At 34.4% G+C, this 14,303-nt stretch overlaps 1 protein-coding gene across 3 annotated transcripts; it reads left to right on the top strand.

Annotated features, from left to right (window-relative positions):
- The first annotated feature begins 8,166 nt into the window (after positions 1-8,166).
- LOC110018273 (heat stress transcription factor A-4b-like) lies at positions 8,167-13,738 on the top strand. Of its 3 annotated transcripts, none has more exons than XM_020715546.1 (3): positions 8,167-8,628; positions 8,916-10,044; positions 13,565-13,738. In XM_020715546.1, the coding sequence occupies exons 1-2, from the start codon at positions 8,422-8,424 to the stop codon at positions 10,026-10,028; spliced, it is 1,320 nt and encodes a 439-aa protein (XP_020571205.1). In that variant the 5' UTR covers positions 8,167-8,421; the 3' UTR covers positions 10,029-10,044; positions 13,565-13,738. The 3 variants fall into 3 exon arrangements, with proteins under 3 accessions (XP_020571205.1, XP_020571204.1, XP_020571203.1); XM_020715545.1 differs by having other exon boundaries at positions 13,545-13,738; XM_020715544.1 differs by lacking the exon at positions 13,565-13,738 and having other exon boundaries at positions 8,916-10,206.
- Positions 13,739-14,303: the final 565 nt, after the last annotated feature.

Genomic DNA, 14,303 nt, shown 5'->3' with positions numbered 1-14,303 from the left:
TAAATTAACAAAAACGTTTGCGGGGGGTTGAGCCCCTTTAAAAAGAAAAAAAAAAAAAGAAGAATTAGTTCAAATATGTACTTCTAAAATACAGTCCAAATGACATTTCCATGTACAAACTTTATTTTATGAATGCATGATAAAATAAAATGTAATATTTTATCTCATAACGTTTCACTCATAATTTCTTTATAGATAATACTTTAAGATTAGTGCAATATTAAGAAAAAAGCCAACGAGTAGTTCAGAAGATGGGACACAAAAACTTGGATCTTTGAAGGGCATATAATAAATAAATATTTACATACATATCACCAACTTTTTATGTATTTACATATGTTCTTACACATATAGGTTTCAGGAGAGTCAACTCTCACTAAAAATTTTTAATTTCTTCATATAAATAATAAAAATTAATATTTTGCACCTCCACCATTCTCCCATCGATATATTATACTTAAAAAAATAAATATTTGATAATTTTGCACACCCTCAATGTCGTTCCATCCCTGTTACACACACAAGTACAGGCACAGCGCAAAACTAGAACGAAGTGACTTGCATAATTATGTATTTACATATTGTTAGGTATGACTCATATACCAGATAAGAGATAAATGCTGGAGCAGAACAGAACTAGCGAGCGGAGTGGAGTGGAAGCATTTGTTCAATCGGGAGAGTTTCATTAAGTATGTTTGGGTGCGGAGGCAACGCCCCTGCGGTACGACACAAGATAATTTTGTAATTACATGTTGTATACCTGGGTTATATATGCGTCATATTATTAACCCTAAACGGATTTTGTACTGTTTTTTGTGAAATATAAAGAAGCCGCTGCTCTGCTTTCAATGGCGTAGGCAAATTGTTGAACCCCATTAAATCTCTGTTCTTTCTTTTTTATTTCGAAGATTACATATATCTAATACATAAACTTCCATTTTTACATACCACATGGATGGCAAAGAATTGTTGAATTATTATTAAAAATATTCTAAATAATTTATCGTGAATAAAAATATTATATATTGAATTATTAAAAATATTATTATTACATCATCTAAATCATATTAAAATAATTTATCTTTTTTTCTTATACCTTATGCATTGTAAATAGCTTTATGTTCACACTGAATTAGAACATTTTAACTTAAAATATTAATTTATACCATAAATCATGTAAAAATAAATGAAATGGAAAAATAAATGCAGATGAAAAGGATGAGTTTGTAGAGGAGGGGTACATATATAAAATTGATATTTATAGTCAAAATTTGACTTTTGTGACTTATCCTATCTTTCTAATTGCACACATGTCATAATGATATTTATGAGTAATGCTCAATAAATGCCGAAAAGATAATGTGGAAAATCAAATTAAATTTTTTAAAATATAAGAAAATTATACTTAAATATCACACATTACTTATTTATTTATATATCTAAATAACTAAATTTAATAAACATTTATATTTATAATAATTTGATGTCATAAATTTATATATGAAAAAAATGTATTGTCACTCTTAAAATGATAATGATTATGATGACATTAATTATTTGAATGTTTTGCATGTAAATAACAATGTTTTGTGTGGTATGTATGTAAAAAGCCAGAAAATATGATAAATTTGGCTAAAGAGGGGGTGACTTTGTAATGAAGTGAGATTTATAGAATTTGATGAATTGTATAGTTCCTATAAGTAAAATTATAATTGTAAAATGTATCACTGTAAATTAGCTAAATAGCGCTAATCAAATTGTAATTTGCATATTTTGTACTTTATTTTTAGCCTGTCAAGCCATTTGCACTCTAACAATTCCTAAAAGGTCTCATTTACATACAGGCCATCCAGTTCTTACGTGTTTGCATGTCGAACATCTAAACTTTGATTTTTAAATTTATACTATCGAAATCTTTCTTATTGTCTATCAATTACACCTTAAGGTTTAGTGCGTAAAACGAGAGAGAGAGAGAGATGCATAGTAATAAACATTAAAACATCTTGTTTATGTCATAAAATGATCTCTTATTTATAGGGGAGGGAGTAAAATATGTGAAGTTACATATTTGTCTCTGCTTTAATGGGGGCATTATATTATATTTTAGGCATTTTCCATATATAAGTTTATCGCTTGACTACCTTCTGACTTAGTTAGTTGAGCTCGATGACTCTTAGTTCGATAAGGTCTGCTCGTTCGGCTATCTTGAGTCGAGGTTTGACGGTCAACCGTTGATGGACTTCAGGTTGGCAGTATTGACTCTATTGGTTAGACTTTATCAACCGACTGATCTCATATAATTGTCAACCTTCAATCCCTGGTGAGGAGCTCCTGTTGGTCGAGCAATGCTAGATTATTGGGGAGAGAGTGAACCAATGTAACTCGATAGGCAGCTCACTCTTCAACAAAGAGAGCGAGATGGATGATTTAGATTTCTTGTGATATGTTTACCTCTTGATTCCTCATAAGAATCCTCTAGACGTCTGTGGGATGACTGATGGTATTGAGTGGTTGTATTTCCTCGAGTCTCGCCTATCAGAAGGTTGAATGCCCGCTTTAATGGGCTTTCTTATAGTGGTTGGCTTGCGTGACTCTGTCCTATCTTGGTTCGATGGGTTTAGACTCATACCATATGGACGTCTTTTGTCTTGCGAACTCTGGCTTAGACGACTGTATCTGGTTGGCTTTAGCTTTGTTGTGGTTGTGACTGCTCCATCTTGTTAAACAAGCATACCATCTAGTCTTCTACTGGTGGGCCCCCTTAGTTGTAATTTTATATTTCTTGAACCATTGGACCTTCTCAAAATTTGTGTTGGTGCATTTCTGATGTAAAGTATCACATAAAATATATGACTATTTTAACTTTTAAAAAGTACATATTTTCATGCATAAGTAAGGGTGGCGCACGCGCGCGCACACACACACATAGGGATATATATATACATACACATATACATACATATACACAAACATATATATATAAAAAAGAGAATATATGTGAACAAAATGGATTAGTTTTGACTTATCAAGAAATTTCTTCCGGCATTGGCTGCACCCTCATACAAGAGAATATATGTGAAAAAAAAGAAGTTAAATGTAGTTTTGACCCATTCAAGAGCAGCTTCTTTCAATGTTTGGCCAACCTCTCCTTTTTATAATTGATAATAATGATTGTTGAAATAAATTACATTGAGCTTTATAAACTTCAATTCATAGCTCTCCACGTTGCCTTGGTTTATCCTATTGAGTTATTTAAGACAAATGAGTTTTTTTGGCAATAAGAATTTTAGATTCAAATTTAAGATCATACATAATCTCAATTTCAACAAATTTATTTTCAAATTAAGTGTCTCGATAAGATGAACCCGATGATGACAAAGTCGGGACAATTCGGGTCCAGTAAAGCTTTGATCAGGCAATTGAAGAATAGTGAAGGCTTTAGGTCATCAATTAAATGGTCAATTGAACTTCAAATTTCACATATTTATATTCAGATCAAGCATCTCAACGAGAGGAGCCAGCGAGTCTAAGATCATTCAATTTCAAGGTCATAAATGCTTTAAAATCATTAAAAAATCATATATGATCAAGGGGGTTGATATGAACCGTCCAATCAGATGCATGGGAAAGTTATAAGCAAAATGACCAAAATGTCCCTTCCCTATATGCTATATGGAAACCCTCTCTCTTCACTTGAGTGAGAGGCGAAGGAATTTTAGAGCCTGTTGTGGACTAAAGAACTAATAGTGACTTCCGACCTTTGTAGCTGTCAACCACGACCAGTCATAAACAACCAAAACGGCTTACAACTGGTGTTAACTTGGTCTGCCTGCCCCGCTCACACCTTCACGAGAACTGGGACCTGATCAGCTTGCCCCATACGAGCCCCCACAATCGCAGAGACACGGCTGCCTATGTCGTGTCGACACACAAACCAACAACCAAGGACATCTGGTTCACACATGTCACGTTGACCCATGATTGTGGAGACTTGATCCATCCACATCACACGAACCTATATCTCGCTGACTCGATCCACATCTGCTATCACATTGACAAGCATGCATGCCTTCCCTGTTGTTATGTCGCCGCACCATTAGGTTGTCTTGTTGCACTACCCACCGTCATGATGCCCGTTGCCACCACCGTTGCACGCAACAACCCCCATGTAGCGCTGGCGGACACAAGCACACACACACAAGCAAAATCGTACGCCTTGCATGTGACCATATGTCCACCAAAACTCTCTCACACAGGATGTTGCGTCCATGCTAGCGCTTATGGATCCCACCGCGTCATTAAAACATAATTGTAACCCTTTACTTATGTGAACACAAATGCACGCCCGATTATGCATGTATAAGCGCTAAAATGTCGGGCCCTCACCTTATGGCTGGGGCCCGACAACCACCTTCACTGCCACAGTATCACCTCTTTCTAGCCGCCGCCATCACCAAACCACCGTTGCCCAACCATCATCGTCGTCATCGTCAGACCACTGCATGGTCATTGCCACTACCAGACAATCACTGCTCGGTCTCAGTCGAACCATTATTGTTCATTCATCGCTACCACCAATAGTAACAAGTCAACATTGTCAAAACTATACAAAGCTTCCCTGACAACTCAAATCTTGTTATAATATCATTTTTGGGAATATTTTTTTTTGTGGACGATGCAAGCAATGATGTCCGCAAATAGAGGGGAAATTGATGCGTCATTAAGAAAATTTTATCATCTAATATGAATCTGAATTCATTTTTTGAATAATAAACATTCTAATTCAAATTCAAGATCATTCAAGACCCTGATATCAACAAGTTTATTGCCAAACAAACCGTCTCGATAAGTCAAACCAATGATATCAAAGTTTGGTCAATTTAAATCCAATCTAACATAGATCAAGTCATTGAAGCACATTTTGAGGCTTTGGATTATCAATTGAATGACTAAATGAACTACAAATTTGCATATTTATAGTCACATTGAGCATCTCCATAAGAGAAATCGAGCGGGCCTAACATGACTCAATTTTATGGTTGTTAAGGCATTCATGTCATCAAAAAACCATCTATAATCAAGGGGGGTCAATATGGACTGTTCTATCAGGTGGTTAGGAAAATTACACACTAAATGACCAAAATGCCCATCTCTAATAAGCTATACAGATACTCACTTTCTTAACTTGAAGGGGAAGAGGAAGATGAGGAATTCCTGAGCCCTTTTTGGATGGAATACTTGACAATAACTTTTGGCTTCTGTAGTTGCAAATCACAGTCGACCACAGCCCCTTGACCATCGTCAACCACCACAAGTCGTCACTGCTTATTATTGTTGACCTCTCACCACTAATGACACTTTCTTGGAAATGCATGTCTCAAATACAGTTGTAACATATAACACTTTTATTGAAGTTTCAATAATAACTTCTGACTACATTCGATCACCACCCGATGATCATCATCAACCACCGTCGATCTTTGTTGGCCATCACTGCCGCCACCGACATCCTACGTCTGTCGAACTCTTATCATTGACGACCCTTGCTTTTAAACATCATATCACAAATACATGTGTACCATATAACACCAGTGTTAAAGACATGATGATAATTTTCAACCTCCATAGTCGTCCACCGATGTCGACCACCTCCCATCGACAACCACAGACCATCAACGATTGTTTTCGCTAAAAACCCACCGCTGATGATCCCTGCTTGTAAATGTCATATCACAAATACAACAGTAACATATAATACTTCTATTGAAGACCTGACAAAAACTTTAGCCTTTGGAGCCACCCATCATTATTGACCACTGTCGACAATCATCACTCATTGTCGTCGACCACTGACCAACATTGACCACTATTTTTTACCATTGTATTCTGAATAAGATAGTTGTTCCTAGCAGTTGTATCTTTCTGTACGACATATACCAACAAGTATTGTCTCTTTTAACTACTGTCTTTGTGGAGAAGTGTTGTTGCTGCCATCGACTATAGCTTTTGTGACCAACTACTACTGACAAAGTTTCCAATTACGTCATTTTTGGCGGACTGCTGCTTTTATAGTCACCTACTGTGACCTATTATCTCACTTATATGCCATTTGTGGCCAAATGCTTTAGTCACATTTAGGCTATTATAGCCAAACTATTCTTTGATATATGTGACCATATCTTTGTAATTCAGCCTTCTCCAATTTAGGAGAAGAGTTATAAAAGAATATGATTATTACAGTCAATCTATACCATAAAGAGCTTTCATGATGTGGGAAGTTCCTATTTAATTTTTTTCATTAATATTATTAGTTTCATAATCCTTAACTCCAACACAGTTATAATGTTTACATATAATTTGAAAAAGTGGATTTCTTTGTAATAAAGTAAAAGTAGCTGGATCTTTTCCTTAGATAAGCTTCCTAGATGTGGCTCAAGCTAATGATTAAGGAAAAGAGGTGTATTTTACCTTTTTAAGTTGTTGGCATATCCCAACATAAGTCAAAATTGTATGCCATATTTTAATTTAGAGCATCAATGGATGACAAGTATTCAAGATAAGGTTTGAATGATTTGCATTCAAGCCACTCAGTTCATATTTATTTACATATCTAACCGTTAAACTTTACTTTTTTTTTTTTCAAATGTTATCATTTGAACATTAGAAAGAATATTTCACTTTTTTAAAATTAAAATAGCAATATTTTGATGTGAAATGGAAGGTTTGAAAGATATAAATATGACTAAGTTCAGAGGCTAGATATGTAAATACGTAGGAATTGCTAAGTTCAGAGGCTAGATATGTAAATACGTAGGAATTGGGTGCCCTGTATTTAAATATCCCTAAAGTTTCTCAACATTCAATTAATCTAGGTTCTGATCTTTTGAGATAAATAATATAACTAGTTCTAATCTCTCTCTCTCCCTCTCTCTCTCTCTCTCTCTTGAGATAAATAATATAATTAGTTCTAATCTCTCTCTCTCCTCTCTCTCTCTCTCTCTCTCTACATATATATATTGTAACGGGTCGTCAACAAATTTTATCATTTGGACAAATCTCAAAACATTTTTTGAGTAAGAAATATTTTGATTCAAATTAAAAATTATCCAGATCCATAATTTTAACAAACTTACAGTCAAACTAATCGGCTCGATGAGAAGAACCCAATGACACTAAAATTGATCCAATTTGAGTTTGATCAAGCTTGCAGTAAGCTATTGAACAATATTTGGATGTTTTGGGTGGATGAATATAAGGTCAAATGAACTCCAAATTCGATGTGCCTGTAGTCAAATCGAGCATCTCGATGAGCAAAATACAACAAGCGCAAGATTAATTGATTTCATTGTCCTCACAACTCTCAAATCATCAAATAACATTTTATTATAAAAGTAGATCAATTTGAGTCATCCAATCAAGTGGTTATGGAAGTTATTGGTTGAATTACCAAAGTTCCTCTTATGTGGATCCTATAAATAGATGTCATCTCTTTATTTGAGAGAGAGAGGAAAAGAAATGGAATTTCGTTGATTTTCTAAACAGAAGTCATAACAATAATTTTTGATCTCCATAGTTGTTATTCATCGTCGAACACCGCCTGCGACCTTCATTGACTGTCGTCAAAAACCTCGGGGTGTAACAAAATACCCCCAAATGCATGTTAACAAAGTACTGTGAATGCACTATAATGAAGTACACTAAACAAGTTGTAATAAAGTACCTCGAAGGCAGTGTAATGAAATACCCAAATGCATGTTAACAAAGTACACCTAATACAATATAACAAAGTACCTTGAACATGTTGTAACGAATTACTCTGAACACGGTGTAATGATGTACTTAAATATATTGTAATGACGTATCATGAATATGATGTAACAATATACCTTGAATATGATATAATGATACATAGTGAATACGATATAATGATATATCCCGAACACAGAATAAACAATAAGAACATATTGAAGATCCGGTGATGGCTGAGGCAAACAACTAAGGATTCCCGTAATCTTGTATCAGCAGCCTTCTCTTCTTCGAAAATAAATTATAATAATAAACATATTGAATTCCCGTAATCTTGAATCAGCAGCCTTCTCTTCTTCGAAAATAAATTATAATAATTAATAAATAATTCCCATATAAGAAATAGATAGGGAGGCTGGTCAGACAACCCAACCGCTCAAGCGCGCGCTCTGAACCTTCCTCAAAACGAAACCTTCTCCTCCCCTCCGCTTCCTCTCCACAGATTCCCACGGCGCAAAATTGACCTCGACAAAGTCTTCCAGATCTCTTTTGATTTCGCAAACCCTAATCGCCAATCTCTCTCTAGTCCCGCCTCGCTTCTTCCACCCCTTCGTCTCTTAGAATCGTCTACTTCGATTAGGGTTTTACAGCTGCGAGTGATTAGTGATCGATGTGATGGAGGGTGGATCGAATTCCCCGCCGCCATTCCTCACGAAGACGTATGAGATGGTGGATGATTCCACAACCGATTCGGTTGTCTCGTGGAGTAACGCAGGTGATAGCTTTATTGTGTGGAACACGACGGTCTTTTCGAGGGATCTGTTACCCAAGTACTTCAAGCATAATAATTTCTCCAGTTTTGTCCGGCAGCTTAATACATATGTATGTTAAAATAAATCTTCTGTTGTTCTGTAATTGAGATATTGATCCTGATTGATTGATCTTGTTGTTTGCTGCAATGTTTTTTTATGAGTTAGATGGGACTGAAATCACTGAGTTATATGTATTTTGACAGTTTCTGATAGAGATGAGCATGTTTATTTATAAGATTGAAGTATGGAAAAAAAAAAAAAAACTGTTAAGTACTTTTTTAGCGTCAAATCAGTTAAAAATCTTGCTGGATATCTGAATTTTAAGGGCTTTATGTGCTTATTTTCCAATTATTTCAGGGTTTTAGAAAAATAGATCCAGAGCAGTGGGAATTCGCCAATGAGGAGTTCACCAGGGGGCAGAAACATCTGCTGAGTAATATTCATCGGCGGAAGCCGGTACACAGCCATTCCCTTCAGGCGCAGGTCGGTGCTTCGCCATCATTATCTGAAGCAGAAAGATACGAGCTTGAAGGAAAGATTGAGAGGCTCAGGCGTGACAAAAGCAGCCTTGTTCTGGAGCTCAATAAGCACATAGAGCAGCAGAATGGAGTGGAGCGAAAAATGCTTTCTTTGGAGGAAAAAATGCAGTTTTTATTGGATCGCCAAAGGGATATCATGGAATTCTTGTCTAATATTGTCCAAATTCCTGGCTTTCTCTCAAATATCGTTCAGCAGCCTGAATTCCATTCGAAGAAGAGAAGGCTGCTGATTCAAGATTCCATTCAAGACGACCCCGAAAAAAACCAAATTTACGATATTCAACCCACCACCACGCAGAAATCCGAAACTTCATCCGCACAGGCGTTCGATCTCGTACCGTTCGAGAAGATGGAATCCACATTGAACACTTTAGAGAGTTTTTTGCGCAGTGTAACCCTGGCTTCTACAGGAGAAGTGCATTACGATTGTAGCACTGTTCTTCCTTATGCTGTATTACCTACTGATTCTGCAAGGGAGAATGTTGTGAACTCGCCATCAAGTTCGCCTAAAATGCATCCTTCGTCTCCCTGTGTTGGAGATTTTCGCTCTTCTCTAGACCTTACGGACTCCACGAGTTATGCGGAAAACAGCGGCGTTTCTTTGTCGGAGGTTCCGAGGACTCTGAGGGTTAATATTTCGGATATAGATGTAAATTCTGCGCCCGCTGCTCCTGATCCACGTTTATCAAGAGATTCAACTAATGGGGCTGGAACCTCTGTTCCTACTGGAGGAAATGATGTATTTTGGCAGCAATTTTTCACGGAGACTCCGGGGTCTGACATGCAAGAAGTTCAGTCTGAGAGAAAGGAATTAGGTGAAAGAAGAACTGAAGTGAGCAAAGTTGAATGGGGAAACCATTGGTGGAATAGGAAGAATGTTGATCACCTTGCTGAGAAGATTGGGCAGCTTACTCCAGCTGAGAGTGTGTAATGTCTGAACTATCAAGGTAAATGTGCAATTATGTTTTTTTTGTTCATAAAACCTGCTTGTAACTTATGTAAATTTTAGTTGTTACTGTCATTTTGATAATAACTCATCTCTTTCATTCTAAGTAGTGGTGGTTTATTTGATGTGAGGATATTTGTACTTCGGTAGATATTAATGATACGACAGATCTTTTTGTACTTCTTTTTTCCTCCAACATTGCATTTTTTTCCTTCTTTTTTTCTTGATCACCTTTTAATTTTCTAGAACATTTTCAAGCTTCCGTAAATGATTTCTATATTTTGAAATGGAGAAAAGTGGTAAAATGACCCCAATAAAATGGCCCCCTCAGTCTTTGTTGGGGTCATTTTAGTCCCTGAGTTTATAGAAGTGTCAATTTAGTCCTCAGATTTTCTTAATATGGATTAAAATAGTCCTCAATGAAGGTTATTTTAGCCCCCATTAAAATAGTTTAGGGACCAATTTCGCACTTTTATAAACTGTGGGACTAATGTGGTCTAATCTAAGTAGTCAGGATACCATTTCGGCACTTTAGTTTTTTGAAATGCAACCGGAGTTAACTTGTAAACATCTTACCAGCTCTTCATTACTGTAGGTCAAGTTACGTGCAAATTGGTTATAAATGTTTTTGTAAAGTTTTGGTTCCTAGTCACAATAAGGAATTGGTTTATTTGAAAATAAAACATACGTGCACACAATTTTTATGTATTTACATATCTAACACCTATAAATTTGTATTTACATGCGTAGCACTCAAATCTTTAACATCACATCAAAAATACCATCATAATTTTCTTTCTAAAAGTGAGTACACCTTTTAATACATAGGATTATGACACCAAGATGTTATAAGTGTAATTATCAAACTTTGCGTGCTAGATATGCAAATGCATAAAATTTTTTTGATATGTGTGTAAATTTCCCATGATAGAAATCCCGTAACATTTACTTTTTCGTTCGGAAATAGTGAAGTGTGAACATGAATCATAACGTGCCAAGCCGCTACCATGTGAGAAGTTCCTAGAATGTAACTGTCTTGCCTTGCCTTTTTATGTTTCTTCTTTTTGTTGAAATAGACATATAGGGAAATGATATTACTGATTTAATTATGTAAATCTCCCAGATAAATTAGGCCAAAGGTGTCCAATAAAACGGATTGGAGAGAACATAACAAACAACACATTGATCAAATTTTGATGAATGATGTTTTAATGTTAGAAGTTGTGTATTTTTCTTGAATTTGATGTTCAGGAACACTCTTTTCTTGGGCATATTTGCAATTTTAGCTGTTTATTGTAGTGTGGAGGCGGTTATTTTTCTCAAGTTCTAATTTGAACAGGAGAAATATGGAAGTTTATTTATCATAACACATAATATCTTTAGGTTTTTGCTTTATGGATGTCAGTCTTCAGATTCATATTCTTTTATTTTTGAAGAGGTTTTGAATTCATGTCAATGGAAAATGGGGTTTTGTTGGATGATTATTCCGTTTTCATTTTGAGGCATTTACATACCTGCCACCCAATTCCTTTGTATTTACATATCGAACAACTGAACTTTAACTTTTTATATTTATACCATTGAAATCTTTCATAACATATCAAACATACAACTATTTTAACTTTAAAAAAGTGAAATACACATTCTCATACGAAGGTAAGGCGGCTTATATGTAAAAATTGAAGTTCAGGTGTTACATATATAAATACTTAGGAATTGTGTGGTATGTATGTAAATCTCTCGTTCTTTCTTAGGGAAAGCCAAATATTACTATGCGTGCTCTGTTATGATTACTTTCTACTTGTTTGTCATGTACTCACTATTTAAAAGGAAATATGCCATTCCTTTTGCTTCCTGAAATTTATTATAATCCTTTTTTCGAATTTTGAATAAAAATTGTGAATTTGGTTATGATTCTGGTTTTCCCTGAAAGTTTCCATTTGGTGGTCTTGGTAATTTCAAAAATCAAAAAGGGAAAGTTTCCATTTTTTTGCCTTCGAATTTTATATTTGTTCTAATGCATTTACATACATATCACTCAATTCCTATGTATTTACATATCTAGCACCTGTGAGAATGTGTCTTTCACATTTTAAAAGTTAAAATGGTGGTGCTTTTGATGTGATATGAAAGAGGGATTTGGTTGGTATTAATGTAAAAACCAAAGTTTAGGCGTTAATTATGTAAATACTAAATACATGGGAATTTGGCGGCTTTTTTTTTTTTTAACCTTTTCAAAACGAGAAGAAATCTATAATACTCTATCTTAGCTTTGAGTCAATTGCAAAGGTAAATCTGAAACTTTTTCATTACAGATTTCTTTCTTCTGAATGCAAATATTCAACCATCATGCAAAAAAGATTTACTACATCACGTTACTACTGCTGGCTGAGTCTGTACCCATTATTTGCATTCAGGAAGATTAACATACATACCATTTAAATATGATACTGGCTGAGTTACCCATTATTTGCAATCAGGAAGATTAACATACATACCATTTAAATATGATGTATTTACATATCTAACAACTAAACTTCAATTTTTGCATACATACGACCTTAACTATGCGTGAAAAGATGTATTTCACTTTTGAAAAGTTAAGATAGTGTTATTTTTTATGTGATATGGAAAAAATGGGTGTTATAAATGTAAAAAAGTAAAATTTTGGTGTACATAAGAATTGAGTGGTATGTATGTGAATGCCCCTTATGTAACTTCTCCTTTAGCATCTGTATGCATCAGGGTTCACATCTCTATTGTTTGTACACATCAAAATTTTGATTCATGAGTATTTTTTATGATATCTCACACCTAACAATTCATATTTGCTTTCATACCACTTTGCTGCTTTAACTTATGCATGAAAATGTGGATTTCACTTTTTAAGAAGTGATAATAGTGCTATTATTGATGTGAAATTATAGATGTAAATGCAAGTTTAGGCGTGAGATATGTAAATACATAAGAATTGTGTGCTATTTATATAAATGCCCCTTATTTTTTATATTGAAATTGCAGTTTATCATCACTTCGTTCTCACCCATCTTTCAAACATCTAAAAATTGCATATTCCCCTCAAGAAAGGCAACAGAAACCTATGAAATTTATGCAGAAAGACCTTCACACTCCTTAATTTTCTTATACATTGTTGCAGCAGTGTTAATGAATGCCTGCACAATATTCAGAACTTAAAAATATGTTTGAAGAAAAAGATAGGGACATCTACATGCATACCACTTAATTTGTATATATTTACATATCTAACACCTAAAATTTACTTTTTACACTTATAACATCGAAATCTTTCATATATCATAGAAAATACAAGTATTTTTTGACTTTTAAGAAGTGAAATGCACCTACTCATGCATAGATAATGTGATATGTATGTATAAAATGAAGTTTAGGTGCCAGCTATGTAAATACATGGGAATTAAGTGGTATATATGTAAATCTTCGTAAAATATAAATGTCTCATAAATTTCATTTTGTGCTCAGCTCCTCAACATTCTGTGCAGTTTTTGCTGAAGCTTTTCACAAAGATGAGTCTATGTTATTTGGCTGACTGCTGCTCTTCCACAATACTTAACAGCTCTTCCATGAGCATGGTTTTCCTCATGTAAATCACCATGAGAAGGGGCAAATTGTAAACGAAAGAAAAAGGAAAATTACATGCATACCACTCAATTCCTATGTATTTGCATATTTAACATCAAAATTTTATTTTTTGCATATATATTCCACCATAGAAATGTGTATTTCACTTTATGTGATATGTATGTAAATGCCCCTTTTATCTTTTTCTTTGATCTGCAATTAGCTAGGGATGTGATTTTAAAATTTTTACCTCAAATCCTTTTAGCATGTTTCCTCACAAAATTATGATGTAAAAAATTGTGTTTTACAATCTGACCTGACTAACTGTCAAAAAGCTGCAAAATAAAGTTCCTATGTAGTGTGGTAACTGTCAAAAAAATTGTGTTTTACAATCTGATTTAACTAAGTGTCAATTCCTATGTAGTGTGGTAACTGTTAAAAAGCTGAAAGTCTGACTTTTTGAAAAAAAAATAAAAAAATAAGAATGAATACCACAACTTTTAAAATAATAGCTTATTTTTAGGTGTTTTGTTGCATTCAAAGCTGTATGTAAGTAAAAATTAAAATGCAATATGTTTGTAAAAACATTCATGTACATGTAAGGTGATGTGTGTGTAAAAAATGAAGTTTAAGTGTTTGGAATATATATATATATATATA

This window comes from Phalaenopsis equestris, unplaced genomic scaffold (assembly GCF_001263595.1).
Source record: "Phalaenopsis equestris unplaced genomic scaffold, ASM126359v1 Scaffold000006, whole genome shotgun sequence".
NCBI classification, from domain to species: Eukaryota; Viridiplantae; Streptophyta; class Magnoliopsida; order Asparagales; family Orchidaceae; genus Phalaenopsis; species Phalaenopsis equestris.
The sequence above is the reverse complement of the archived record's forward strand: the minus strand, read 5'-3'. Positions and strand labels throughout refer to the sequence as shown.

What these genes read in the sequence shown, in the direction of transcription:
- LOC110018273 (XM_020715546.1), top strand. Translation starts at nt 8,422, where the DNA reads ATGGAGGGTGGATCGAATTCCCCGCCGCCATTCCTCACGAAGACGTAT. An exon ending in TCCGGCAGCTTAATACATAT is followed by an intron (nt 8,629 to 8,915) that starts GTATGTTAAAAT and finishes CAATTATTTCAG; the next exon opens with GGTTTTAGAAAAATAGATCC.